The sequence below is a fragment of the Trichophyton verrucosum genome, assembly GCF_000151505.1.
Source record: "Trichophyton verrucosum HKI 0517 chromosome Unknown contig00702_1.f1.exp, whole genome shotgun sequence".
Lineage (NCBI taxonomy): Eukaryota > Fungi > Ascomycota > Eurotiomycetes > Onygenales > Arthrodermataceae > Trichophyton > Trichophyton verrucosum.
Window position 1 is genome coordinate 1 of NW_003315273.1, and position 27258 is coordinate 27258.

General features: G+C 46.7%; 8 protein-coding genes across 8 annotated transcripts; 5 read left to right on the top strand and 3 right to left on the bottom strand.

Annotated features, from left to right (window-relative positions):
* Nucleotides 1-298: 298 nt before the first annotated feature.
* Nucleotides 299-2503, top strand: TRV_06400 (uncharacterized protein; the record flags this gene model as incomplete). The annotated part of the gene is made up of 1 exon (XM_003019480.1): nucleotides 299-2503. A coding segment is annotated over one exon (2205 nt), but the record flags the coding sequence as incomplete, so codon positions are not given.
* A 1665-nt stretch (nucleotides 2504-4168) lies between these two features.
* Nucleotides 4169-7180, top strand: TRV_06401 (uncharacterized protein; the record flags this gene model as incomplete). Its single annotated transcript, XM_003019481.1, has 1 exon — nucleotides 4169-7180. One exon carries the CDS (start codon nucleotides 4169-4171, stop codon nucleotides 7178-7180), a length of 3012 nt encoding a protein of 1003 aa, XP_003019527.1.
* Nucleotides 7181-8280: 1100 nt separating this feature from the next.
* Nucleotides 8281-10179, top strand: TRV_06402 (uncharacterized protein; the record flags this gene model as incomplete). The annotated part of the gene is made up of 4 exons (XM_003019482.1): nucleotides 8281-8433; nucleotides 8497-8666; nucleotides 8717-8875; nucleotides 8928-10179. 4 exons carry the CDS (start codon nucleotides 8281-8283, stop codon nucleotides 10177-10179), a joined length of 1734 nt encoding a protein of 577 aa, XP_003019528.1.
* Nucleotides 10180-10548: 369 nt separating this feature from the next.
* Nucleotides 10549-11757, bottom strand: TRV_06403 (uncharacterized protein; the record flags this gene model as incomplete). The annotated part of the gene is made up of 1 exon (XM_003019483.1): nucleotides 10549-11757. The coding sequence occupies one exon, from the start codon at nucleotides 11755-11757 to the stop codon at nucleotides 10549-10551; it is 1209 nt and encodes a 402-aa protein (XP_003019529.1).
* Nucleotides 11758-15009: 3252 nt separating this feature from the next.
* TRV_06404 (uncharacterized protein) lies at nucleotides 15010-17226 on the top strand (the record flags this gene model as incomplete). Its single annotated transcript, XM_003019484.1, has 5 exons — nucleotides 15010-15571; nucleotides 15626-16052; nucleotides 16118-16499; nucleotides 16568-16800; nucleotides 16860-17226. 5 exons carry the CDS (start codon nucleotides 15010-15012, stop codon nucleotides 17224-17226), a joined length of 1971 nt encoding a protein of 656 aa, XP_003019530.1.
* Nucleotides 17227-18449: 1223 nt separating this feature from the next.
* On the bottom strand, nucleotides 18450-19496 carry TRV_06405 (uncharacterized protein; the record flags this gene model as incomplete). The annotated part of the gene is made up of 3 exons (XM_003019485.1): nucleotides 18450-19002; nucleotides 19079-19246; nucleotides 19312-19496. 3 exons carry the CDS (start codon nucleotides 19494-19496, stop codon nucleotides 18450-18452), a joined length of 906 nt encoding a protein of 301 aa, XP_003019531.1.
* Nucleotides 19497-23620: 4124 nt separating this feature from the next.
* On the bottom strand, nucleotides 23621-25678 carry TRV_06406 (uncharacterized protein; the record flags this gene model as incomplete). Its single annotated transcript, XM_003019486.1, has 2 exons — nucleotides 23621-25515; nucleotides 25633-25678. 2 exons carry the CDS (start codon nucleotides 25676-25678, stop codon nucleotides 23621-23623), a joined length of 1941 nt encoding a protein of 646 aa, XP_003019532.1.
* A 183-nt stretch (nucleotides 25679-25861) lies between these two features.
* On the top strand, nucleotides 25862-26965 carry TRV_06407 (uncharacterized protein; the record flags this gene model as incomplete). The annotated part of the gene is made up of 1 exon (XM_003019487.1): nucleotides 25862-26965. One exon carries the CDS (start codon nucleotides 25862-25864, stop codon nucleotides 26963-26965), a length of 1104 nt encoding a protein of 367 aa, XP_003019533.1.
* Between the last annotated feature and the right edge of the window lie 293 nt (nucleotides 26966-27258).

A 27258-nucleotide genomic window follows, 5' to 3' on the forward strand; every position in this document is an offset into this window, starting at 1 on the left:
TAAACCCAACAGGGACAGATACTACAACCTGTGAGCCCACAGAGACCCCAATTCCTACTCAGCCAACAGGAACTGGAACAGAAACCCCTATTCCCACTCAGCCTACAGGCACTGGAACTGAGACTCCTATTCCTACCCAGCCAACAGGAACTGGAACAGAAATCCCAATTCCAACACAGCCAACCTCCCCCACTGGAACTGAGATTCCTATTCCAACACTACCAACTCCTACTGGGACTGAGATTCCAATTCCTACCCAGCCAACAGGCCTGGGACTGAGACTCCTGTTCCTACTCAGCCAACGGGCACTGGAACTGTAATCCCAATTCCAACACAGCCAACCTCTCCTACTGGAACTGAGACCCCGATTCCAACTGGTACTCCAATCCCAACCTCCACTGGCACTGTAAACCCAACAGGGACAGATACTACAACCTGTGAGCCCACGGAGACTCCAATTCCAACACAGCCAACAGGAACTGGAACGGAGACTCCTATTCCTACTCAGCCTACTGGAACTGAGACTCCTATTCCAACCCAGCCAACAGGCACTGGAACGGAGACTCCTATTCCAACCCAGCCAACAGGAACTGGAACGGAGACTCCTATTCCTACTCAGCCTACTGGAACTGAGACTCCTATTCCAACCCAGCCAACAGGCACTGGAACGGAGATTCCTATTCCAACACTGCCAACTCCTACTGGAACTGAGATTCCTGCCCCAAAATTGCCACCTCCTGTTCCCACTCAGCCAACCGGCACTGGAACAGAAACCCCGGTCCCTACTCAGCCAACGGGCACGGGAACCGGTATTCCTATTCCTACGCAGCCAACAGGCACTGGAACTGAGACTCCTGTTCCCACTCAGCCAACAGGCACTGGAACTGAGACTCCTGTTCCCACTCAGCCAACAGGTACTGGAACTGAGACTCCAATTCCTACCCAGCCAACGGGTACGGGCACTGATATTCCTGTCCCAACATTGCCACCTCCTGTTCCCACTCAGCCAACAGGCACTGGAACAGAAACCCCGGTTCCTACTCAGCCAACGGGCACGGAAACCGGTATTCCTATTCCTACGCAGCCAACAGGCACTGGAACTGAGATTCCTGCTCCCACTCAGCCAACAGGCACTGGAACGGAAACCCCTGTTCCTACTCAGCCAACGGGCACTGGAACTGAGATCCCTATCCCAACATTGCCAACTCCAATTCCAACTGAGCCAACAGGAACTGGTATTCCTATTCCTACGCAGCCAACAGGCACTGGAACTGAGATCCCTATCCCAACATTGCCAACTCCAATTCCAACTGAGCCAACAGGAACTGGTATTCCTATTCCTACTCAGCCTACAGGAACCGAAACGCCTGCTCCCACTCAACCAACAGGAACGGGGATACCTGTTCCTCCTCAGCCAACAGGTACTGGAACTGAGACTACTATTCCAACTGAGCCAACGGGCACTGAGATCCCTATCCCTACTCAGCCTACGGGGACCGAGACTCCAATTCCAACTGAGCCAACGGGCACTGAGATCCCTATCCCTACTCAGCCTACGGGGACCGAGACTCCAATTCCAACTGAGCCAACGGGCACTGAGATCCCTATCCCTACTCAGCCAACGGGTACTGAGACTCCTATTCCCACACAGCCAACCCCTACAGGAACGGGGACTCCCATCCCAACATTGCCAACTCCAATTCCAACTGAGCCCACAGGCACTGAGACTCCCGTGCCTACTCAACCCACAGGAACAGAGACTCCTATTCCAACCGAGCCCACGGGAACTGAGACTCCCGTGCCAACTTACCCAACATATCCTACTGGAACAGAGACGCCTGTCCCGACATCAACAATTACTCTGACAACGACTGAGACATACACCAGCACCAGCTGTCCAGGTAAATTGAAATATCTACATAAACGTTCAGTTAATCTTGTAGCGGACGCACTAACATATGTATTAGTTACTACGGAGACGCACACTAGCGGAACCGAGACGTTTACCTCGACTAGGACTGAGACTAGCACTTTAACCTACACCCATACAACCACAACTGAGACTGTGGTTCCTATCCCACCATCTCCAACTGGTACTGGTGTACCTCAACCACCCCAGAGTCCACCCCCGCAGAGTCCTCCATACCCAACTGGAACTGGTGTTCCACCATCTCCTCCAGGGAGCACTGGAGTTCCTCCACCAGTTCCTCCACCCTCTTCGTCGGAGACTCCAGTTCCATCACAACCCACTGGCACTGTCCCTCAGCCATCTCAAAGCCAGCCACCACCCTACCCATCACCGCCACCCTCATCAACTGAGACTGGCATTCCATCCGCACCGCCATCAGAAACTACCACTGGTGGTACCAACCCTACGCAACAGCCAAGCCCAACAAGTCCAACTCCAGTTATACCACCAGTATACACTGGTATGGCCACGCGTACTAAAGGTTCTGGGGTTTCTATCCTGATGGTTATCGGTGCTGCTATGATGCTGGCATGAGCCATGTCCCCTTGAATTCTACATGTTCATTTTTTCTCCATTCTAATTGATCAGACGCTCTTTTATTTCAACCATATATGCCACCCACTTGGCTATTATATTTTTAATTTCATAATTGACAGTAGTAATCGGGAGCGAACATGGCGGAATGACAAGCAATTGGAATAATAAAATTTCGTATACCTTTCCCTCTTCCATGTGATTCGGAGCTGTGAATGGGTTCAGATTGTAAAAATGCAGATACATACTCCTCACTTAGCGGCTATTTTCCTTCCGCGTCTGATAACACTGCTCTAGAGAGCACATCTTAATTTTTCAATGGCTACTTAACTTTTTGATTATGAATCTATGCTTATGATTATGTACCGTGCTCGTTGGAATCCCAATTTTGGCGGCCTTGTGTAAACAGGAGAGGTAAGTGGTCTCATTACCAGGCCTCGTGGATACTAAAGAAGCATGATAAACCGTGTCATCTCCACCTGGAGAGTTAGAAAAAGTCATCTCGGGCAGTACTGGTTCCAAAATATAACGTGTGTAATGTGAACCAAAACCCCTCCTTTTATCACACCATCTGCATATGGATACAGTACTACTTTCTCCACACACCGTTGCTGGTGATGCAGAGTGCACAGAAACATCGATTGCGCCCGACGTGTGCTGTGTGAGGCAGCATGCCAACAGTCTAGACAACCTTTGAGTATTTCCAGCAGCTGTATGCCATCCGAAGCAAAGTGCAATACGTGGTACCTGTATGTTACGTTGCGGAGTGTAGTATACCCCCCTGTCACAGAGGGGGCTCACCAAACTGCTGCCGAAGTGAACTAAATTAAACGACGGATGTTTCGGTAGTCATATTGTAAATAGGGCATTGTCCACGTCTAAGCCGAGTGGAGCTACGATATAAGAGCATTTAGATATTGTTCTGCCTGATGGTAAGGAGAGTCATTTTCGTTGGATGAAATATTTTGATTGGGAAGGAGGTTGGTTTGGGTGAAGTGCCTGTTTGTCTTGTTTGTTTTGTTTGCTCCTTGAAAATTCAATTACATAAGCAACAGGATTAACTATGTTCCGTAAATATCCACGTGACACAAACTTGCCAAGAGTGAAATGCAAACATGCCCTATCCAGCATGTTTGTCCCCTTTGCACCGACCAACCTAAGCTCTTCGACATCGCCGAAAGTGCGTTAAGAAGCTGATGCCAAAGTGTCCTCATCGCGGCTTTCTCTCTCTCTCTCTCTGTCATTCGCGGCCACGGCAGCTAGTTTTCATACCATTAATTATACATACATTCAATTCGGGGATTGGGCGCATAGCATAGACGTGTCCTCTTCTGCCCGTTAGTTTCATTCGCCGCAGCGGCGCTGGTTTATATTTTAATTTGACCGCAACATCTAGTTTGCCCCCCATCACCGTGATCTGCCAGCCACTCCCGCACTCTCTTGGTTTTCCCTTCATGAAGCAGATAGCAAACCTGTTGCCGTCAGCGAGGCTCTGACTTATTGTATATATGCTCCTTTCCTACTTCTCATCAAAGGTATGACCCCATTCAACCAGGCCGAGATGCTATTACCTATGTCTAAGGCGCATTGTAATAACACCTAATTACATCTTAGGTCTAGATCTGTAGCCTTCCCACTTGCTTCCCTTACGAAGTCATCGTCACAATGGCGCTGCTTGGACGGAGGAGAGCTCCTCTCTTCTATCTAATCGCCGCAGCAGCACTACTCTTCCTTCTCTCCGTCACTATCCCCGCAGCCGCGGCAGCCTCTGTCGGTTCTGGTGTCATTGGCATTGATCTCGGAACAGAATATATAAAGGCCGTCCTTGTTAAACCAGGAATACCCCTCGAGATAGTCCTGACCAAGGACTCAAAGAGAAAGGAAGCAGCAGTTGTAGCGTTCAAACCTGCCCGTGAATCTAGCCCTACATTCTCCGAACGGTTTTATGGTGGTGACGCTAGTTCACTTGCTGCCAGATTCCCGGACGATGTCTACGCTAACTTGAAGACTTTGCTCGGCGTTCCCGTGGATACTGGCATCCAAGGCTCCGGATCAGAGAACGAAAACTTGGTTGAGATGTATAGGCAGCGCTACCCGGCTCTGAAAATTGAAGCTGCATCTGGAGATCGAGGGACTGTTGGGTTTAGGAGCGCGAAAGTTGGAGCAAATGATGGGAGGGAACCTTTCCTTGTCGAGGAACTGTTGTCTATGCAGCTAAAGCAAGTCAAGGCAAATGCAGAGGCATTGGGTGGAAAGGGGACAAACATTAAAAAGGCAGCCATCACAGTTCCACCTTTCTATACCGCGGAGGAAAAGCGTAGTGTGGAGCTGGCCGCGGAGTTAGCTGGCCTTGACATCGTCTCCATGGTTAGCGATGGTCTAGCCGTTGGCATTAACTATGCTACCTCCCGCACATTCCCCAATGTTTCTGATGGAAAGAAGCCTGAGTACCATGTTATTTTTGACATGGGTGCTGGATCTACTAGCGCAAACGTGCTCCGGCTCCAGAGCCGCACTGTTAAGGATGTGGGGAAATTTAACAAAACCGTCCAGGAAATCCATGTCCTTGGGACCGCCTGGGACAAGACCATGGGTGGCGACATGTTCAACCAGCTAATCGTGGATGATATGGTAGAAAAATTTGTCGCTACAAAAAAGCTTGGAGATGTGACAATCTCACAAGTCAGGGCTCACGGAAAGACGATGGCAAAACTATGGAAGGATTCTGAGCGGGTTCGTCATGTTTTGAGCGCAAACACTGAAACCACAGTATCCTTTGAGAATCTCTACCAGGAGGATGTCAATTTCAAATACACTCTCACTCGGGCCGAATTTGAAAAAATCACTGAGAAATATGCCAACCAGGTTACTGTTCCACTGGCAGAAGCAATTTCCGCGGCGGGCTTGAAGATGAGCGACATTGAATCCGTGATTCTTCACGGTGGTGCCACCCGAACTCCTTTTGTCAAGAAAGCACTCGAAGAATCTACCGATGGAAAAGTCAGAACAAATGTCAATGCCGATGAGGCTGCTGTATTTGGTACTGCTTTCAAGGCTGCCTCCCTCAGTCCCTCATTCCGCGTCAAGGAGATCCGGACTTATGATACCTCGGGCTACGCTATCAATATGAGATGGAAATCAGGAGACAAAGATAGGCAACAGAATATTTTCACTCCTTACTCGGAGAGTGGGTCTGTCAAGTACCTGACAGTCAAGAATGTGGAAGATTTTACAATCAAGTTTTCCCAACTCTACACCCGCAATGGCAAGCAGGTCGAAGCCCCCATCCTCGAGGCACAAACAGCGAACTTGACTGCTTCAGCTTCTAAGCTCAGGGACGAATTTGGCTGCTCTCCTGTGAACATTACCACCATGGTGTCTGTCAGATTGAACCCTGTAAACGGACTCCCTGAAGTTATGGGTGGCAGTGTGAGTTGCGAGGTCCAAGTCGAGAAGAAGGGAGTTGTAGAGGATGTCAAGGAATTCTTTGGACTTGGGTCGAAGAAATCTGACCAGGAGCCTGTCAAGGAGCCTGAGGATGCTATTGACCTCGAGAACACTTCATCATCTACGGCTTCGACAGCAGACAGTGCGTCTGCGAGTGCGACGTCCTCGACTAGTTCCTCTAAGGAAGCAGAAAAGGCTGCCAAAGAGCCAAAAGTCCGAATTGAGTCGGTTTCGGTTGGCTTTACATCCACCGTCTTAGGGATACCCCCAGTAGCATCGGAGGAAATGAAGCGTATTCAAGATCGCCTTTCCGCATTTGATGCCTCTGACCTTTCTCGTGTTCATCGCGAAGAGGCATTTAACGAACTAGAAGCATTCATCTACAAAGGTCACCATTGGCTTGACGAAGAGACTTTCACCAAGGCTACGACAAAAGATGTCCTAAAGCAATTGGAGGAGAAGCTTTCTATCTTGGGAGAGTGGCTTCATGATGATGGCACCAGTGCCGGAATAGAAGAGCTCAAGGATAAACTGCGCGATTTGAAGGGAATTGTCGATCCAGTAGTTGACCGAAGGAATGAAGGTTTGACTCGCCCCAGAAAGATCGATGCCTTGAAGGGAAGTCTTGACAGCACAAAAATGCTGGTAGAAATTATGGAGAGTCAAATTAAAGCTGAAGAGGAGCTCTTCTCTTCTTCCTTGTCAGCTTATGAAGCGGCTTCTACCGAGGCACCATCCAGCTCGACAAACGAAGACTCATCCACTCCTTCCACCGCCTCAACACCAGCTGGCACCCCAACTAAGGATTCAAATGAAAACAGCGACCTTGATAATGATAACTTCGCTGAATCATCGTCCGCAACACAATCTGCACCCCTAGTCAAACCCACTCTTACCTACTCACTCTATTCACCTGAGGACCTCTCAGCCGCCGCAAGTCTCCTAAACGCCACCACCAAATGGCTTGAATCTAAACTCGAAGAGCAGAATAAGCTCAGCGAGTTTGAGGACCCGGCACTTACTATCACTGAAATCGATGCCAAGCTCAAAGAGATCGAAAAGATTCTCTCTTCCATTCTCACCAAACAAAGACGACAAGGCTCCAGCAAATCTAAACCAATCACTAAAAAGAAGGTCAAGAACATGAAATCGCAGTCAAAACCCAAGGCTAAATCGAAGACCAAGGAGACCCCAAAAAGCGAAACAACGAGCGCTAAAGATGAATTGTAATGGTTGTTGATAGATATGGACTTGGAGCGTTTTTATTTTATCAATCCCGTACCTTGTTAAAATTAGCAGATTTCCGATTATCATTACCTTAGACCTTTTATACTAGCGAAATGATAAAGATAGAAGAATCAACCCGTGCACTTCGAATCGTTCTGGGTGTAGCACAACGGTAATGGTGCCTGATGACTAAGCAAATATATCCATGGACCGTGCGCTTGGTTGTTAAGCTTAATTTGACGCGAAAAGTTACTTTCTGTTGCTATTTTTCCGTCGATATTATTCATGCTATCGAACCTCTTCGAAGATCCAACAAGAGCCATCCTTGGCCAGTAGTCCATAACTAGCAGCGGACAGAAACTTCCCGTGGTGTCTGCCATTTGAGCCCCCAAATCCACTGGCTGAGAAGCAGTCTTGAATTGTTGACGTCAACATACGAACAAATTAACAAGAGCAAGGGTGAAAGCAAGGGGGGATGGCTCAGTGCCTGCGGCTTTTACGCGGAGATTGAAGCCCGTAGTTATGGCGGCTTTTAGCCTCTTTAAGTCCGCATGGCAGAAAGAAGCTTTGGATGGGCTACATGAATGTACCATACCCAAGGATGTGTTCCGTTATTGGGTCACCTCAGTAACCTGTCGTCATTCATCCCTTCCAAGGGGGAAATGATATTATACCCAGAAAATAACCTCACTCTGGTTATATTCTTGTTCGTCCGAATATATTGGATTTTCCAGGACCGCCTCGGATCCGCGGGCCGTTGATTTATAATTATATCGAACGTGGTAGACCCACTGGAGCCTAGCTCAATGCTGACAAAACCACGTTGTTGCTATCATGGCAAGGGGTACTTCGTGATGGCATGATAGTAGCTCTTAAAGCTACCAATCATGTTTCCGTGTGATGTTATGTGTGAATGCATCTCTCTAGGTTTTGCTTCAGAATTAGACCGTCCTCGGAGACTTTTATTTTACTGGGATTGACATCATTGAGTCAGAGCCATCATGGCGTGGGCTACAAATTGTGCTGATATTTCGCGGATTGATGATTGACATGAACATCAGCAATTTCGTCGTCTAAGAAGCTGGACCTTTACAGTTTTTGCAATGGATACCCCAGCACAATCTTCCGTTCCGGCGAGCGGGCAGGCTTCAATTTACTCCATCGAGAGACCCCTAACGAATACTATTGATAACTCTGAGAAAGCCGTTGGTGATGACAGCCATGCAACAATACCACCTCGAGTACATGGATGGAAAGTAAGTAGAACACCAGAAATTTAGTAATACTGGTTTACAATCATGCTCACATTTCTGCCCCAGTGGTTCCTTGTCTGCTGTGTGCTCTATTCCTCCGCCTTTTTATACGGACTTGATACAACAATCGTGGCCGACGTCCAGGTGCCCATTGTGGAAAGATTCGGGTCTGTGGACAAGCTTAGCTGGCTGGGAACTGGCTTCCCTCTAGGATCAGTCGCAACTATCCTTCCAATGTGAGTTTATCCGAAATATAATTTGCGGATACGTCAGCTAATGTTCAAAGTGGCGCTCTTTATAACATATTTGATATCAAATATGTATATATAATCTCACTCGCTTTGTTTGAAGGTGGAAGTGCTCTTTGTGGAGGTGCCCCAAATATGAACTCGTTGATAGTAGGCCGAGTGATGGCTGGGATTGGAGGGTGTGGAATGTACCTTGGGTATGTCTGAACATCGTTTAAAGCATAATTTTGGTACTAACATGTTCTTCAGCGTCCTCAACTACATTGCAATTTTTACCACCCTTCGAAGACGGCCTGTATATATGGGATTGACTGGAATTGTCTGGGGAGCGGGGGCTATCCTTGGCCCTGTGATTGGGGGCTCCTTTGCAGACAGCCCTGCGACATGGAGATGGGTAAGTTTCACCTGTCTGGATATAATAACTCCCATCTCTAACATATTTCAGGCATTTTACATCAATCTAGTTCTTGCTGCCATCACGCTACCAGCACTCTTCCTGCTCGTTCCAAGACATAATGCATCTCCAGATGGTTCTGTGCTCTCGAAGTTCAAGGAACTGGATATCATAGGAATGGTTCTTAACGGCGGAGTGTACTTCCTTTGGGTCATGGTTCTTACATTTGCTGGAGTGACATGGAAGTGGAACGACGGACGCATAATCGCCTTATTCGTGCTCTTTGGAGTCACGCTTATTGCCTTTATTCTCCAACAATACTTCGCAATTTTCACCACGCCAGCCCGCCGAGCGTTCCCTGGAACCTTTCTCAGAAGAAGGTCATTGATCATCCTTTACATCAGCACCTGCTGCTCCAATTCAGCATTTTTCGTCGGTGCATATTATATCCCACTATTCTTCCAGTTCACTCGTGGAGATAGCGCAATTGCCGCCGCCGTTCGCCTCCTACCATTTGTCATGGTCACAATAACAGTCATCATGTCGAGCGGAGCTTTGATGCCAGTTTTCGGTTACTACATGCCCTGGTATTCCATCAGTGGAATATTCTTGGTTGCCGGGTCAGCCCTTATGTATACTGTTGATGCTCAGACACCCACCGCAAACATATACGGGTATTCTGTTCTTCTTGCCATTGGAGCCGGAGCAATAGCACAGGCCGCTTACAGCGTTGCTGCAGCGAAGGTTAAAGGGGTTGAAGTTAACCAAGCGGTTACTTTCATTAACCTCGCTCAGCTCGGAGCAACGGTGTTGTGCCTCGCTATCTCTGGTACGATATTCCAGAATTTGGCCCTGAGAAACCTTGAAACTGCCCTCGCTCAATATGGCGACTACTCGAGGGAACAGCTTATTTCGGCAATTGCGGGTGCAAAGAGTGACATCCTCATCCATGGAACACCAGAAGTTAAAGAGGCTGCAATCAATGCTATTGTCTCTGCGATGAAAAATGTTTATGTTTCGCTTATCGCTGCAGGGGGTGTGGTATTGACCACCTCTTTCTTCCTTAAGCGCGAGAAGCTGTTTATGAAAATGGAGGCCGTTGGGTAATTAATGCTCGCTATTATGATAGAAAGGCTTAGTGAGAAATATAATTATAGAAAAGAAAAAGCAGAAAGAAAAATAGCTACAGAACCTAAACTCAGAGATGATAGATATAAACAAATTAAGAGCACGTTCTTCCTGGACAACACATGTAGACATTAGTATGGGTATTGAATATGAAATCGCTTCTCCATATATATAGTGTTATATATAGTGTTTGAGTAAGCCCACAATGATCGCTGATAAAACATTTGTGACATGTAAGGCTGCTTGTTAGTGGTATGGTATCAATTCATACCCCACTAGCTGGATTTAATTACCAGAATGACCGCGTATCACAAGCTCTTCATCAAGATCGGAGCTTCTTTCCGATCTTCATTTTGCAGAGTTGTCTAGGTCAGACTCCTCAGAATCGCTAGGGAACGATTGTGTATCGAAGCTTGCGTCATAGTTCTGTGACTCTATTGGGGCAGCCTGGTCCTGCAATTCCTCATATTTTTCGTTCGCAGCTGCGATGAAGATGTCTCTTTTCTCCTTGGCCCAGTCACGGAGATTGCGGTATGCCGATGCTCCCCTGATGAAGTCATCGCGATCGTTTACCATAGAGTAAGAGCATAGAGAGGTCATGATATGTTTAGGGCATTCATCTTTCTCGGTTGGAGGAGCAATATGATGACAATATAGTTTCAAGTGGCCATAGTGATAAATTCCGGAGATAGTGTAAGCATTTCCATCATAGATTGGTTCATTATTGTTGTAAGTCTGTAAGGAATGCATGCCACGGGCTCCAACAGTCCCGTCATAACAAGCCTGTCGCATTGCAATAGCAGGGTTTCCGTCGGGACCCTTGGCTTCCAAAAAGAAATTTGGTAAGATAGGAAGATCTGTTCGAGTAGAGGGTACAATGGTATCGCATAACTCGTCCCGAATTCCTAGGCGGAGGCTTTCGGGAATGGCCCCATACACAATGTCAGGCTTTGTGTCGCAGAGTGAGCCATCAGTAATGGGCCCAGTATTATTGAACAGGTAGTCCCTCGCGATACTCCTGAGATCGCCGGTGAACATGTCTATAATACATAGGGAGTCGAGAATGACATCCCTCTCGTTGAAGGCCCGAAGGTCTTTCTGTTTGAACCTTTGAAAAGCCTCATCGGAAAAGCGTTCTGGTGAAAGAGAAGGATGGGGTTTCTTTATAACCTCCTGCAACTCGTCCCAATTTCTTGGCTTTGCAGGCGGATGACCTTGGACATCCGAATAGCCATCATAATAGATTTTGTGATCCATGAGGTGGTTCAGAAATTTGCCACTGTGTACCGTGATAGCATTGTATTTCTCCAACTGTTTCTTGCTGTTTGCTGTCCTGGGTGTGGTTTTTATGGTGCTAGCTGCCGGAGTATGGTAACGCTTTTTCACGCCGGAGGTAGCAGATTTACGGGTGTGAAATCGCTTTTCAGAGGTCAGAATCACTCCACGCCCAGATTTTTTCACAGAACGGAGTTTAGGGGTATCTTCAGCATGAATCGGAGCAACAGTCATCTGACGGTTGAATCGGACCTGGGTAGACCTAGCTCTTGTTGAAACCATAGTGGATAGGGTAAAAATTGATCAATGAATAAAGAGTGATAGCCAATGGCAGAAATAATTGTGCAAAGGTTGTTGCTGAAAGATTAGAGTGTGCTTATTATCTGGATACAGGAAGGGTCTCTTGAGTGTTGGTTTGTGATTTTCTCATGACAAGTGATGAGCAACGAAGGACAGCTTCCCTTACTTATATAGACCGCTCCATGGGAGGGGACTGGGATAAATGGATGACTAGAGCCAGGGGATCAAAATTCAATGCCACCCGAATGGGTATAACTGTCTCAGCCGCATGATTGCGGAAAGTCTGGCAGGCAGACGTGAAGGCGGCAGTGAAAACGGTTGGATATAAAGCACTCAGCAGTATACTTGGCAATGCAATCGTTTTAATGCACAATAAGTTCATGCAAATGGTGGAGTATCCAACAGTTTGCGAAGTAGTTAATTGGATAAGCATTCTCAGACCAGGAGGCTTGTATATTTCAGCCTGGCAGGGTGGAGTGAAAATGGATAGCCGTCTCAAGGGCCATACAAATGTGTGAACTCACTACGTAACCGAGTATAGAAGTCATAATAATTCTCAATTCCTATTGGCTTATTTTAGCCGCTGCGGTACGGCCCGCATACACTAGATCCTTGGCGCGAGGCGCTGTTTATAAAAATAGCCGTGTGATACGTATGGGTTTGAGAGTGGTTAACCTGTTCATTTCTTCAGCTATTGGATAAAGAACGGACAACTATATACTCGCACTAATTTTCCATTTCTCTCTCACACAGATTTAGTCAGAAGAATACAGTAAAGCGCACCCGGAACCATTGGTAATGTGTACGGGTCACATCAGAGCAGAATGTCAGTCTGACAGGAAAAATAGCCTTTGTGTATCTGTTGCCGGGTGGAGTTGGTGTCTGCATTAACCAGGGTTAAATTTCAGGCTCTATTTAAACCTTAGGCAACAGTTTCAGACCTTACAAAGGGGCTCCCAATGATTCGTCTCTGGCATTCTATTGGCATACGAGCGTCAAAACTCCACCGCACCACGATGCGCCTTCAAAGCCCCTTGCTGACCCTCAAATTTTCAAAAGCTTTGTCTAAAATTGATTGAGTAAATGAGGCGCTATACCCCTCCACAATCGGCATTGAAAAAGGAGCTTAATGACACATTAGACAAGCGATTGGGCATCGTGGTTGCTCTCGGGAGAGACTAATGCACACCCCTGCGGCTTTGATAAAATTCATGCTGCTGCCTGGATGATCAAACTTAACTGCAAGGGTGAATACTTGGGAATGGTTTGAATACAAACACAGTGGTATCTCACCGTTACCACATCACTCCTTGTCTCCGTTTTCTCAAACTATGTCCACCTCACAAAATACAGGGCTCTGTGGTCCCTTCCATTTGCATATTTGACTCCTGGAAATATCAGCATGACATGGTATTGTAATTTGGGTCAAGAGAGATGACATAGTTAGCAGACCTCTTATTTTTCAACTGATATGATTAATTTAGAATCTTCTGTCACCATATCCCAAGTGGCTTAGTGCGGAAGTCGCTGAAGACGGCATTCCTCCAAGAATTCCGAGCGACAGATCTGTGAGGAAACTCCGTTAACGCTGGTCAATTGACTAGAGAGCGCGTGAAATTACAACATTAGCAGGACAGGGTACTGTATCAGGCGCAAAGATTTAAATGTCTGAATTGATGGTTTAAACACTTTGAAATTTATTTTTAGTGACATCGACTATTGTTCGAGCGTTTCCACAATGTTAGCTCTGGAAATATGCTAAACCTATGTGGTAATATAGCTACTCTCTCTGCCACCGACCAGCGGGTTCACTTTTGGTTCAGCAGCTTGACAAAATATTTTGCAGGGACTATTGTATAGAGATAATCTCTTCCTGGTACAATTCGGTCCATCCACAGTGGTTAGTTATCCCAGAATATAGGCCTTGAAACCTGTGCATATTCACAGTATGATACCGTATACTCACTGATAGTTTCACAGCGTAGTACCCCTGTGGTGTTGTTCTGTTCGTCAATCATTGTATTGTGAGGGACATTCATGAACACTGGCCATCAATGGGTAGCATGTTAGGTAAATGATATTTATATAGATAGACTCGGAGGGTTGTTGACCATGATATCTTGTGTCAAGCGTTGGTCATATGCAAGGGAGCCATCAGCTGCATACCGAAACAGACCATCATAGTCTGGCGGGCGAGGTGTAGTTTGCCCCAGAGCTCAAGTCTCAGACTGGATGGATGTTAAACCCTTCGGTCTGTTTGTTTGATGTGATTTGCTTCTCTTCTGTTCAGCGTAGCCTGAGACAGTCGAGAACCAAAATATCAAAATCGTCTCAGAGTTAGGATGGAATTATGTAAAAGCAACTCCGAGAACTAAATCCTAATATATTTATTCAAGAGAATATATTCCGTATTCAGTAGGTGGTAGTCCCAATATCCGGTAAAGGGAATTCTGAGGTTCAAAGCATTAAATGCACCATGATATAACTAGATATTCGATTGAGACTGAGAGAGGCTTGACAATTAGTTCCTGTAAAGGTATTTTGGGTATCAACATCGTCCACGGACAATAATATACACACCCTAGGTACCATTTCCCTTCAAGGCATACTCATTTCTCACCTTTGGTCCACGAGACACCTTTATTAACCTGAGGGGGCTCGTCTTATCTCTAGTACTCTAAGAGAGCAGTAAAGATGGACGGCCTTGGGAAGAGACAGCAAGGGAGAAGCCTGGCGAAGGGTTAACAAGAGAGAGAATGAGAGAACTCTAGCGGAGAGAGTGACCTGGGCAGGAAGGCGGCGGTGGTTCTGGGCAGATACTCGTTCAATGTGTTCACTACCAACTCAACCTAGATTCCCGTAGACATTGAGACTAACTGATATTGTTAATGATTAGCCTCGCCCGCAGCGACCACCACCGCCGGTAGCTATTAATATTGGCTATGCTGCCGTCTTATCTTTTATTTTGCTTCGTTTTATTTTATTTCGCTTCTCGCTAAGAATGAATCGCGCGGCTAATAACTATCACGTGATAAAAATATTAAGTTTTTACGTAAGAAAGCTGCAGGTCTTTTTGGCGGGGGATTTTCTAGTTTTCTAGTGGGAGTCATGATTATCAAGTCGACCGTCAACCTTCTGGCTCACGATTCCGCATGCCCTTTAGGAGACTCTCTTCTTGCTGCCACGTTGATGTTATTTTGAAGCCGGGGATATTGGACTGCTAAGGACGAAAAGATGGAGACGCCAACGGACCTGCCAGCTCGTCCTAAGCCGGCAGAAGAGAGCCAGCCCGCCGAGGACCAGAAACCTGTCGCAGAGCAGAAGCCACCAAAAGAGAAAAAGCCCAAGGAGAAGAAGCCGAAAGAGAAGAAGCCAAAACCCGAAAAAGCTGAATCCAAACGTGCTGCTCCAGCTCCCAATGACCCCGATGCGATGTTCAAGGTCGGATTCCTTGCCGACGTGTACAAGGAACGGCCCCTCGAGAGTACAGTTAACAAACAGGTCGTAACGCGATTCCCCCCCGAGCCAAATGGCTATCTCCACATCGGCCACAGCAAGGCCATGACTGTCAATTTCGAATTTGCCAGATACTACGGTGGAATATGCTACTTGCGTTTTGACGACTCGAACCCGAAAGGCGAGGAGGAGCGCTACGTCGAGAGCATCAAAGACATTGTCAGCTGGCTTGGTTTCACTCCAGTAAAGATCACACACACAAGTGATTATTTTGATCAGTTGTACGAACTAGCGGAGAAGTTGATCTTGAAGGATAAGGCATATGTCTGTCATTGTACAGGTATGGAGTGTCCTGGGATTATTGCTAGAACCTCTCGCTAACCCTTTTGATTAGACAGCGAGATCAAGGCCCAGCGCGGCGCAGACGAGACCTCGGATAAAAAGGGAAATGAAAGATTTGCTTGTGCTCATCGTGACCGTCCTACTTCAGAATCTCTTGCCGAATTCCGTGCAATGCGTGATGGGAAATATCGAGCTCGGGAGGCAGCCCTCCGTTTGAAGCAGGATTTAGAGAACCCTAACCCTCAGATGTGGGATCTTTTCGCATACCGAGTAGTCGAAACGGATGACGGTAATTTCGCAAAGCATTTGCAGACCGGTGACAAGTGGAAGATATACCCAACATATGAATACTGCCACTGTGTGTGCGATAGTTTTGAAAACATCACCCACTCGCTGTGCACAACAGAGTTTGAGCTGTCGCGTGAGTCATATGATTGGGTAGTTAATGAGCTCGACATCTACAAGCCAATGCAGAGAGAGTATGTATTCTTTTCCGGCGACAACTGCACATTGGGAAATTCAGGCTCTTCTAACGTATGCCCAGGTATGGTCGCCTAAATATCAATGGCACTATCATGTCGAAGCGGAAGCTAGTTGAGCTCATTGAAGGCAACGAGCCAAAGGGATGTAACCGGGGAAAATACGTCAAGGGATGGGATGATCCTCGCCTCTTCACTCTCGTTGGTCTTCGCCGACGTGGAATCCCTCCCCAGGCTATCTTATCCTTTGTAAAAGAACTCGGTGTTACAAAGGCCAAGACGACAATTGACGTTAAGCGCCTAGAGCAGTCTGTGCGATCCTACCTAGAGTCAACGGTTCCTAGGCTTATGCTTGTGTTGGATCCCATCCCTGTTGTTATTGACAACCTCCCAGACGACTACGTGGAGATGATTGACCTGCCTTTCTCCAAAGACCCTAGTCATGGGGTAAGTGTTCACGGAATCATGCATTTATATGCCAGTTTTACCACAGTTGCTGACACCTATTTATCTAGTCTCACACTGTACCATTTACCAAGACCGTCTACATTGACCGCAGTGACTTCAGAGAAGAAGCCTCGGACAACTTTTTCAGATTGGCTCCTGGTGGGTCCGTCGGTCTACTAAAGGTTCCCTTCCCTATCACCGCTACATCTTTCGAAAAAGATCCAAACACGGGTCTGGTTACGTTGATTCACGCGAAATACGATAAACCCGAAGGAGATGAGAAGTTCAAGAAACCCAAAGCGTAAGTTGACTTCCGTCCTGGGAAGACCCGTAGTCCAGAAAGCTAACCCCTAATCATAGATATATCCAATGGGTTGCTCTATCTCCCGCTCACAACAGCCCTGTCAATGTCGAAGTACATAACTTCAACCCTCTTTTCAAATCAGCGAATCCCGCTGGTCATCCTGATGGCTTCTTGGCCGATATAAACCCAGACTCTGAAGAGATTCTCTCCAATGCAATCATCGAGACCGGCTTCCATGAAGTAAAACAGAGAGCTCCCTGGCCAGCTAATAAGGGAGAGTCAACTACCGATAAACCATCCCCTGCCTCAGTTCGGTTCCAGGGTATGCGTGTAGCATACTTCTGCGAGGACACAACAAGCACACCCGAGAAGATTGTACTTAATAGAATAGTTACACTAAAGGAAGATGCTGGGAAAGCTTGAGGGATACCCTCCTATTTCTCAGACTTAGCACAGGAAATAAAAGTAGTACTATTATTGTATTCTACTCTGCAATTCATTTCAATCTTCGGCATTTCGGCAAAAATGGTAAATTAACTAACTCGTTCATTAGCTGGTTGACCAGTTAGCTCACTGCAGAGCTGGTTAGCTTCCTGTAGCCATCGAGCCGATTGCCGGTGCCCCTCGGTCTACCTCGGCGACTAGATTAGGGGTGTTTGTTTCGCTCTTCATGATACGACCATTAACTGTGTATAGTAGTTAGATGGGAGGATATTGTAAGACGGCAGATGGTAGTTACAGTAAGACGGGAATATGTACACAATGAGTGAACTGTCTCTCTACCGCCTCCTTACCAACAACATCTAAATATCCAGCGTCAGGTTTGTCAATTAAATAGCTGAGTGAAAGCTTTTCCCTCCCTGCAATCCAGAGATCCAAGACACTCGCTGGTTTTAGCAGGATAATCTGATTGATTCCGATTTTGCGCCCGGTCTCTGCATCTCACACCTTTGGGGTTTCCTGTTGTGTAGCGCCGAGTGGTGAGGAAACGGTGCGTTGCATCTATATAAGTAACTGTTGGTGACTTGTGGCCTGTAGTAATACGGCAGGATAATAGCATGGAGGCGAATTGGCTACCCGTAATGAACACGTTTGGTAAGGGGGGATGGAATGGGAATTGGTAGATATATATTCAAAAGCAAAAGGAAAATAATACACCTATCCATATTCATCTAATAATCTTCACATTCGAAATAAAAGCCGTATAGTCCTGATATCCATAATTCCACATGATTAGAGAATGGTGCCACTAGGCCCCTCCGTTGCCCGCCGACAAATGAAATCCAAGTATAAGTATAGATGGAGAAGGAAAATAGCTAACCGTGCCTAGGATGTATGGTTAGAGTGTAAAATTGATGAAGAAAGACGAATTGGGAAGACTCCGTTCCATGTAAGCTCCGATCGGGTGATGCCGGTTGAAGTGGAAGAATAATTGAGATCCGCCCCGTAGTAGTACGCTGGTTGCCCCTATCCTCTTTCTGCAGTGTATTTGATAGAAAGTAGTTAACCGAGTGTAGAGAAGAAATAAAGAAGGTTGAATATCTGGTAGTACATGGTTCCGGGTAACTGGAAACATAGCAGTCTCCCCGGCAGTAGAAATGTTCGTTTCGCTCATGCAGCGTTATAAGTGAATGCGGCGGCCCATCCTAGCTGATCAACTCTGCTAGGGGGCGCATTTGGTCTCGGTGGCTGCGCTGGGGCTGCCAGTATCGAAGAGGATTCAGCTTGTAAGCCGAAGTTGGGCTTGAATGCACTTCGAAAGGGTAGTTGCTTGGGGCAGAGACAGAATGCAGAGATCGCTCGTATGCATTCTGCGGAGGAGTGACGAGCATCTCCTCTTCTGTGCCAGCGATGGACTGGGGATCGGGAAGGTCTATGCGGAATGTGCTCTGCGATAGTTCCACGCTTGGAGCTCTATCGGGACGTAGATAGAGGCGCAAAAGCTGTCTCCTCTGCAGCTCTGCGTCATCGGGAGCCACTTCACTGGCAGCTCGAGTTCGCGCTCGTCTTCGCTGCCGTGAACAGGTCACGGTCAGCCAGTAGTCGGAGAAGTAGAAGGCCAGGAGTCCATAGGCAGCTGTCGAAACGCAAGAGATGGCCACGATAATGGTGGACAGCATACTCATTGGCAGCAGTTTGCGCACCAGGATATTGATAACAACATTAAACATTCCTAGGATGGAAGATGTAAAACAGGCACTGTATGTACATATAGTCAGCGTGATGTTGCATGACATCAAATACCAGCAATGGATTTATACGTAGGAGCCCATACAAGAAGAGAGAGTTGAAGAGGTAGATACTCCTGCGCCACCGCACGTAGTAGAGCGCGCTGAGAAGGTATGCAAGTGTAAGGAGGATGACGGCGGTTCCCAGGAGCGCATTCTTGTTCGCTCCCAGCTCCGCGCCGTTTGGCTCCATGGCGAAGGGGAAGAGGATGAAGCTACATCGCGGCAGAAGAAGCGGATGTCGTTAGCATTCGCTGGCTCCGGCCAAAAGGAGGCAAACTCAACTTCAACCTCGACCTCAACTTCAACAGCAGCAGCAGAGATCAGAACGAAAAGAAAACACATCACATACCCGGTCAACAGAGACCACGCTGAGCCGACGGAGACAACTTTCCAGTACCATGGCAATTGATCTCCCAGCAGGCCGAGGGACCTGCCCAACTCTGAGTAGTTACGGGGAGCCATCTTGACCGGCCGTCATCACATCGAGAGAGAGCGAGAGCCTGGAGCGCACAAAAGAGCTGCTGGCGCACTCGCTTGCTGTCCGGAGAGGGCCAGACGAAGAAAGCGGATATGAGGAGAGAACAGTCTCAGGGCCTGAAAGCAGTGCGTATCTGGTCGTATTCACAGGCTAGCAGAGGGCTAGTTTCTTATCGGCAGCAGGGTTTAGCAGTCTGCACCGTGGTGGGGAAGAAGAGGGCGCGTTGAACGAAAGACTCGGAGATGGAGAAGGTCAAACGAGTGAATATGAGACAAGTTTACTCTGTGGTCCTGTGGTGGAAGATGGCAGCAGAGAGATCCCCGGAAGCTCCAGAAGACAGCGACGAGTCAGAGCCTGAGAAGGGACGAAAAGACAGGTACGAAAGGAGGACAAAACGACCAAGGCCTGCGGTAGGGATCGGTAACAATGACAGAAAAGGAACTAATCAGGGCCAGGATACTCGCTTCTTTTTCTTCCATGTCTTCTTCACCTTTTTCTTTTCCAGCTCGATACGACTACATACGGAGCACGGAGTACGTCAAAGGGTGGGAGGGGGTAGGGTAATAGGCCAGGACAAGGCGCTTTTGTCCTTCCTGGGATGCTCCGAAGATGCATGCGTTCTGCGGGCCAATCTCCATCATGCGCAAGGGATGGGAGCAGGGGTAAAAAAGCAGGAAAGTCAGAGACCTCCTCATCCCCCCGGCCATGGGGACGCGCGGGTGCAGGCCAGGGGCCAAGTTCAGAGAGCGCATCACTGTCCCTGTTCGGTTAATCTGGACCAGCATCACATCGAGTCATCAATCATAACACAGCTCATCAAACGGGCGTTGGAGTTGACAAAGGAAGAGCACTCGTTGTATTCCTTGTTTATTGTTGCCCGTCGCTGGTATACAAGCCACGGCTGCTTGAACAAAGAGAGAACGGCGGTACCACTCCGGATCTACGGTTGGAGATCCCACAGAGTTACCTTGTCGTAACTTCCGGGCTGCTGCCCTATTATTCTCTCCTTTCTTTTGTGGCCTCGTTTGTATATTTGTTGGTATGTGATTCCACAGAGGACATAGCTATGACTGGTTAACTAGCTTCCCAGAGTAAAAACTAACCAAGTAGTAGTTAGTTACTAGGAACAACTTCCAGATGGAAGATATCTATAATTTATTAAAATGGGAGAATGTAGGTATACAGTTAACAAACCGAGAGCCCAGTAGGCGGTTGTAGTCACCTGGAGTAGATCTAGAATTATAAAATAACCGAATGTTTTCCTTGTTGGTTTCCCACTTACCTGCCTGATGAAATGAAACTAAAATACATCAATGCATTGAAATAACTATAGTTCTGCTTCTCATAGGCATCTACCGACGTTGGCGACTGAGTTGTAGTGGAAACACACTTGCGAGCATGCTCTCTTGCACAGTTATCCCTTTAAATCAGTTGGTTTGGCGCCTGCTGCAGATCTGAAGGGTGGAATGATCATTTCAGCTGGCTCACGGCACAGCTTAACTTGTTCAATTACCGGCAACGCTTCAACCAAGGTTCTAGAAAGCTGTTGAGCCGCCAGTTATCGTAGATACACTGTCCTTGGGCCACTTCATTGTCAGCTACCTACCGTTTCCCCGGGATTGATTTTCCATCGGCCAGAAGTCTAGACAGCCATGGTCGGTAAGCCCCCCCCCCTTTTTTTTTTTTTTAAACCATCTATTCTCCTCAACTTGAATGATGGGACTGTAATGCGATATCTGATCTCTTTTAGCACTAATATATCCCTCCAATTCTGCCGTCTAGCATCTGTGTAGCCGGACATCTCATTGGAGTCTCCAGCCCTATATTGGTCCATCGATGGCTGTCCCCGCAGCGGCGTTTGAAGTAGTTTTGTATAATTTCCTGGGCAGTTAGTCGCACTTTCAAGTGAACTTGCAAAGGCGAATGAGGTCCGCATCGAGTTTGTCTCGGGATGTCACGCCAGCATCTGGCTTTCATCTTGAAGGTTTTGCAAGGGTTCACATACATAGTCTCTGGGCAAAATTAAGCTTGCAAGGAAACTCTGCGAGTTTCCTAAGCTCTGTAGCTGGTCAATTTACTATAGGGCTGACGTAGCTAGATTCGCCAACGATGATCTTGTTGTAAAATACCCAGTCTTGGTAACTGAGCGGCTGTTGGTGTATACAAGAGTAAAAGAGTGAAATTGGACTTATTCGTCGAAAGAGTATTAGTTGTCTCTGCCAAGTTGACTATCATGGTTGTTAGTTAGTACCTAAACCGCACACACTTTGTCATCAGGAATTCAACTGCACTATGACTTCGGATGAGTTCCCTAGACAGACATGAATAGCCCCCCAGACGAGAACTCAAAATAGGGTTCTAATTGTACCTGTAAAAGCCGGGAGAAGGCCCTCCGGCGCCCGGTGGTAGTGCTAGTGATCCATGGACAGATACGGCGTCCAGATATGTATATTTAGTTAGTCGATACATGGCAGTGGCCAGTTATGCCGATATGAATAGTAGGTGATAGTGTCGCTGATGGGAGGAAGGGTAGTTCTCAGTATTTGGTGTCATGGCTTTGCTCCCATCAGGATAAATCAGGCTGACAGCCAAAATAAGGACTGTTAATGTACGTGATGTCTCATGATGTGCGGATCCACGGCATGAAGTGGTATATATCACTGAAGATGAAAATACCAAATGACGAAGCATCCATTGGAACAGCCTCCCAAGCAACATCTAGATATCCATGCCCTCGAGGGATCTCGGTATGAATTTGAAATGCAACACCTCGCACCCCCTTTTTTCCCTGGAACCTACATTCCCACGGATTACCTCGTAATGGTTAAACGAAGGTAATAAAGCCTGCTATATCTGCTGACCGAGCAAAACTTATACTGTACAGCCCTGAGTGGCGGAATCGATGAGGATAATGGCATCTGGAGTTGTTGACGGAAGCACATAGAAATATGAAAAATATATGGAAGAGAGTTTGTCAGGGGAAGAAACTAACTAAATCTAACTAAATTAGGCAAGTCGTTAATCGTCCAATAGGAACGTTAGAATTTAGCTCCAACTATGAAACTTAAAATGCCACCGCGGCTACCAAGTTGTAGTCTTGGCGCTAACTCGCTAGTTAAACGTCGCAAACAACGACTCCAGGCTGACATCTCAAACAAGGGAAACAAATATGGGCACAAACTTCGCGAAGCTCTGTCGATATCTTCTGGCGAGAGATCAGTTTGACATCAGGAAGTGCATTTTAATTCCAATGAGACTGCACCACTGGGCTTGGGCTTTTTTTTTTTTTTTTTTTTTTTTTTTTTTTTTTTTTTTTTTTTTGGCTCAATATTATCTCTTGCCGTACTCCGTACAGAGTAACTAATTATCAGAGTTCTCAAAACACTCAGCATTTATCTATCTAGTCATAACTACCCCTGAAACTATGACTCGGCCACAAGGGACAATCAGTCTGACTTTTTTTGCTGTGGAGCAGGTCCGGAGTATGTATTCTTGGTGTTTGTGTGGCCACATACTTCGAAACAAAGAAACGGCTAAACCCCCTGTGCATCTATGTGCATCTATACCCATGGTTCATTACTATTCTTTATCATCCAAAGTACGGAGCTTTTTGTTCCAGGTCTTATAATAGCTACATATGTGACATATGTACTATAAATTAGTCCTTTCCAGGCTGTGATACACATATAATCCCACAATGATGGCGCTTTAAAGTGAAGATACCTCTGTCCGGGGTAGTATCGGATGTACACGTCGAGCACACCCTACATACAGCGCCTATTCTCTTCGTTGACAACCAGTATGTGGGCTACTGTTCTCTTCGCGGCTACCATGACCTCATTGGAAATTAATATAGAGTTATCAGAGTTCGAACGATGGTGTTAAAATAACTTGTCTAGATAATTTACTAACTAAACATATATTTTATATAGGAGAAACTAATCACAATGTATGCTATACGGATGTTGAATCATTTCTTAAGGTACCCAGTCATGGGTTATTTTGGCCGAAGGGTCTAACCGAAACAAGGCTGCATTTTACCCTTGGTTGACAAGAAATTATCCCTTATTCTAACTCCCAGATAACAAATAACAGGAACGTCTCAATTTCAAATAAATGAATAATGGATCTCTTTCCTAACTTGCCGAGCTATATCGAGCGCTTCTTTTCTCCCCAATCTTGAAAAGACATTGAAATAGGCCATAAAAGTATTTTGACCGGAGTTTGGATGCGGCACCTTCTGGCCCCGTTTAATGAAGCATGCACACCGGCTGATATTTTTAGCTAGATCTGGCCTTCGTGCTATCAAGTCGGCACAGATGTCATCCGAGTCAAATATACCCTCGCAAGTAGACGGATAATCGGCAGGAACAAAGACCATGACACTAGTATATTGGGCTCCGTGCTTGAAGGGCTGTGATAGAGCGCGTACTCGAGCCTTATCGCCCACAGCACTAAGCACAGCTATGGCCCAGTATTCAATACCATACGTGGATTCAGTTATCTGAGAAGCTGTCATGCCTGGTGGGCGTGGGTTAATTTCTATAAGCCAGGGGTTTGGCTTTCGATTTATAGATTTACCATCAACGGGCGTCAACTCGAGAGCACCATCCATAGAGGTATACTCAACCGATGAGTTCTCAACTCGACCTTCAAGGTGCATAATGCCATTTTTTAAGCCTAGCTTGAGCAGAGTGTCCAAGAATGCGCTCTTTATTTCGTCCTTCTCCAGGGATGGTAACGCAGAAGGGTATACGATATCCAACTCATGGAAATTAGTAATTATTCGTCCATTGGAGCCATTGATATCCGCTGACCTGGGCAAGTCATCACATATTTCAGAGAAAAGGACTTCTCCGTCTAGTAAGACAAAATTAGCGTCGAATTCTGGACCTGAACAGTATGGTTCCATAACAAATTCGGTTCCGTGGCGGGATGCATCGATTGACTTAATGGCTAGAGCCAGGGCTTCCTGTGAATCAACGCGAGAAACTCCTTCTGAGCTCCATCCGTCACATGGCTTCACAATGAGTGGGTACTGAAGGTCTTGCTTGTTGGCAATATCAAGAGCTTCATCAACGCTACATGCAAGATGAGCATTATGACCAACAAACTTGCTTGTTAGGTACTTGTTTGTGGCTATTTTAAACCCCTCAGGTGCACAAGTTGGCAACCCAAACTGCTGTGCAACTTTGGCGATATACGGCCAGTATGTGTCAGCAAAAGTGACTATGCCATCCACTGGCTTGCCGTATGCTCTTAACGATTCCGTGATGTGGTCAGCTAAGTTCTCCTCGACTGGGTTGGTCAATCTGGTGGGAATAAAGGCCTCGCGCCAGTGAGCATAGTCGGGCCCCTGAAGCCAGTGTCCAGCGTTATCCATGACCACAATATTAACTCCAACTTCCATGGCCGCAAGATAGAAGCCAGATCCAGTACCGCCCCGGTCAGGATGATCAGTATTTGCGTCAACAAGGACGAGTGTTTTGCGGTGCGTAGTTCCCGGTAGTATCCATGAGAGGGACAATCTGTTCTCAAGTTCTGACTCAACAAGCAACGAGATTGCTTCCAATCCCATATTCTCCTCGCATTCTAGGTTCAAATTAAGAATAAGTCCAGCAGCAGCAGCTGAGAAAAGCTCTGAGAGACTGTTTATTTTATCTCCATCCAGAGCTACACTCTTTTCAAATATCCTAAGTGGCTCTGCAAAAGAGACTGCTGTTTCAACATGTTGGTAATCCCGAAGGCGCAAGGGAACGATATCAGAGCGCACAATATACCCCTCTTGTAGGGGAAAGATGAGTTTTGCCAAACACATATGGCCCTGAGATGTAACTGTAGTGAGAAGGCATTGCAAGATGAATTGCAACGCTTTTGTTGAACCAAGACATTCGGAGAGAATTTCTTGAGATGAATTTGCACAATCAGATAGGACATAGATATCATCAAAATTATCCAGAGGAATATTGATATTAGACGAAGCTGAATGATAGAAGATAATGTCTATGGACTGCCAGGTACTCCCGGCCGGTGGTGACCGGAGAAAAGACCACGAACAGTCCAGCAGAAGAGCTAGATCATATTAGAAAAGAATGACTCGGGGTGGGTGGCATCTCTTACAATCATCCCTCTTGGACCGAACTTGGATCTTCTGAAGAGCTGTCATAATGCAGAAAACTCCGCAAAGCTATGGACCTGAAAACTCAAGAATAAAGGAAGTGTAAGAGGTTATGCCATGAAATCCTATGGGCTAGGCAGTGATATTTATACCTTTTACTAGTTAGCTAGTTATTTAACGAGCCAAGCGGCCAGGCAGCAACATAGATGAACTTTCAACCTCAATTTGAATATGTTCCGTGGCCAGGAGGTGCATATCAACATGGCAACAGATATACCCCAGCGTCTTGACAGCAAAACCCGCCCTTCAGACGATAATGATGAGCCGTTCTCGGATGCTTCCAGCACGTATTGGCCTGAAGGATGGAATTGGGAACGTCTAAGTGACCCCGAGGCGAATCTTGCCGCTCTATCCGAGGACGAAAAAATCAGGATGTTCAACGGTTTGAAGGAAGTACTCGGGGAAGAGGGAGTTAGCAGGTTGTCAGTCTACAGGAGGCGAAAGTATCAGAGACGTCAGGACCAGCAGCTGCGGGATGCGGGTGTTCCTCCACCCGAATATAAAGCACCGGAATACCTCAAATTATCACGGCAGCGATACTCCAATGGCCACTCTTGGGGATTTGTTGCATTCCGTACCGCCCTCTACGATAACGAGGAGATGTGGGTGGAATTCAAGGATCGAACCCAGAAAACCTTGAATATCGCCTTCGACCGTGTAGTGGAGAACCATAGAGGGCATGAGTACGAGGAGGTTGCGTTAGCACGGAAGAATTTTATCCTTCATTGGATTGAAGACAAAGATCTCGACGGCGCCAACGAGGACACTCTTCGTGAATGGTATAGAAAGGTCAAGGGGGCTGTGCCAGCCGGTATGGGCTATGACCTCTTCCTATCTACTTGCTCCGAGTCTGTGGATTCAGTTCTGTCTGGCCCTCTCCCAAACCTCGATTCGTTCCATTGGCGTGATGATGCGCCATTCCTACTTGTCGTCATGGAATCAACCGAAGAGAATCCCCATGGGGACGATGAGGAGGAGCCGTATGACCCCTACGATCCCCATCATGAGAAGAACTGGTATCAATCTGTCTTCAAGGTTCCTATTGAGATTATTCCCGACACATTCTGGCCGGAGATTGAAATGGCGATAACCCCGCCCACCAGGCTCACACGTAAAGTCAAGGGGTTCAACCACCTACTGGGAGGACAGAAGCCACGGGAGATACCTCTTATAGGCGATTTGAATGAACTATGGTGGGGGATGATGCCATCACCAAAGCAGTTACGCGAGAGAGCCAAGCTTAGAGGGTTTCCCGAACCTGTCTATTTCTTTTGACCGAGATGATTTATGTTACTTAATATCTCGATATGAGTTAGGAGTTAGCTAATATCCAGACGCTTTTTGTTTATTTCAATGAGGGATATAGCCTGTTTATTATCATAACCCTTACCCTTTATTACCGCTAGGCCATAGTATATCCCAAGAGTTATGTCTTCTGTTTAAGGCTAGCCATAGTCTATCCAAGAGTTCAGTGAACTTGTGCAGTGATATCAACACTCTTTGTAGCGGAGACTACCAGTACTAAAACTATTCTAAATGGTTTAATTATTCTAAACCCTTTAGAGTCT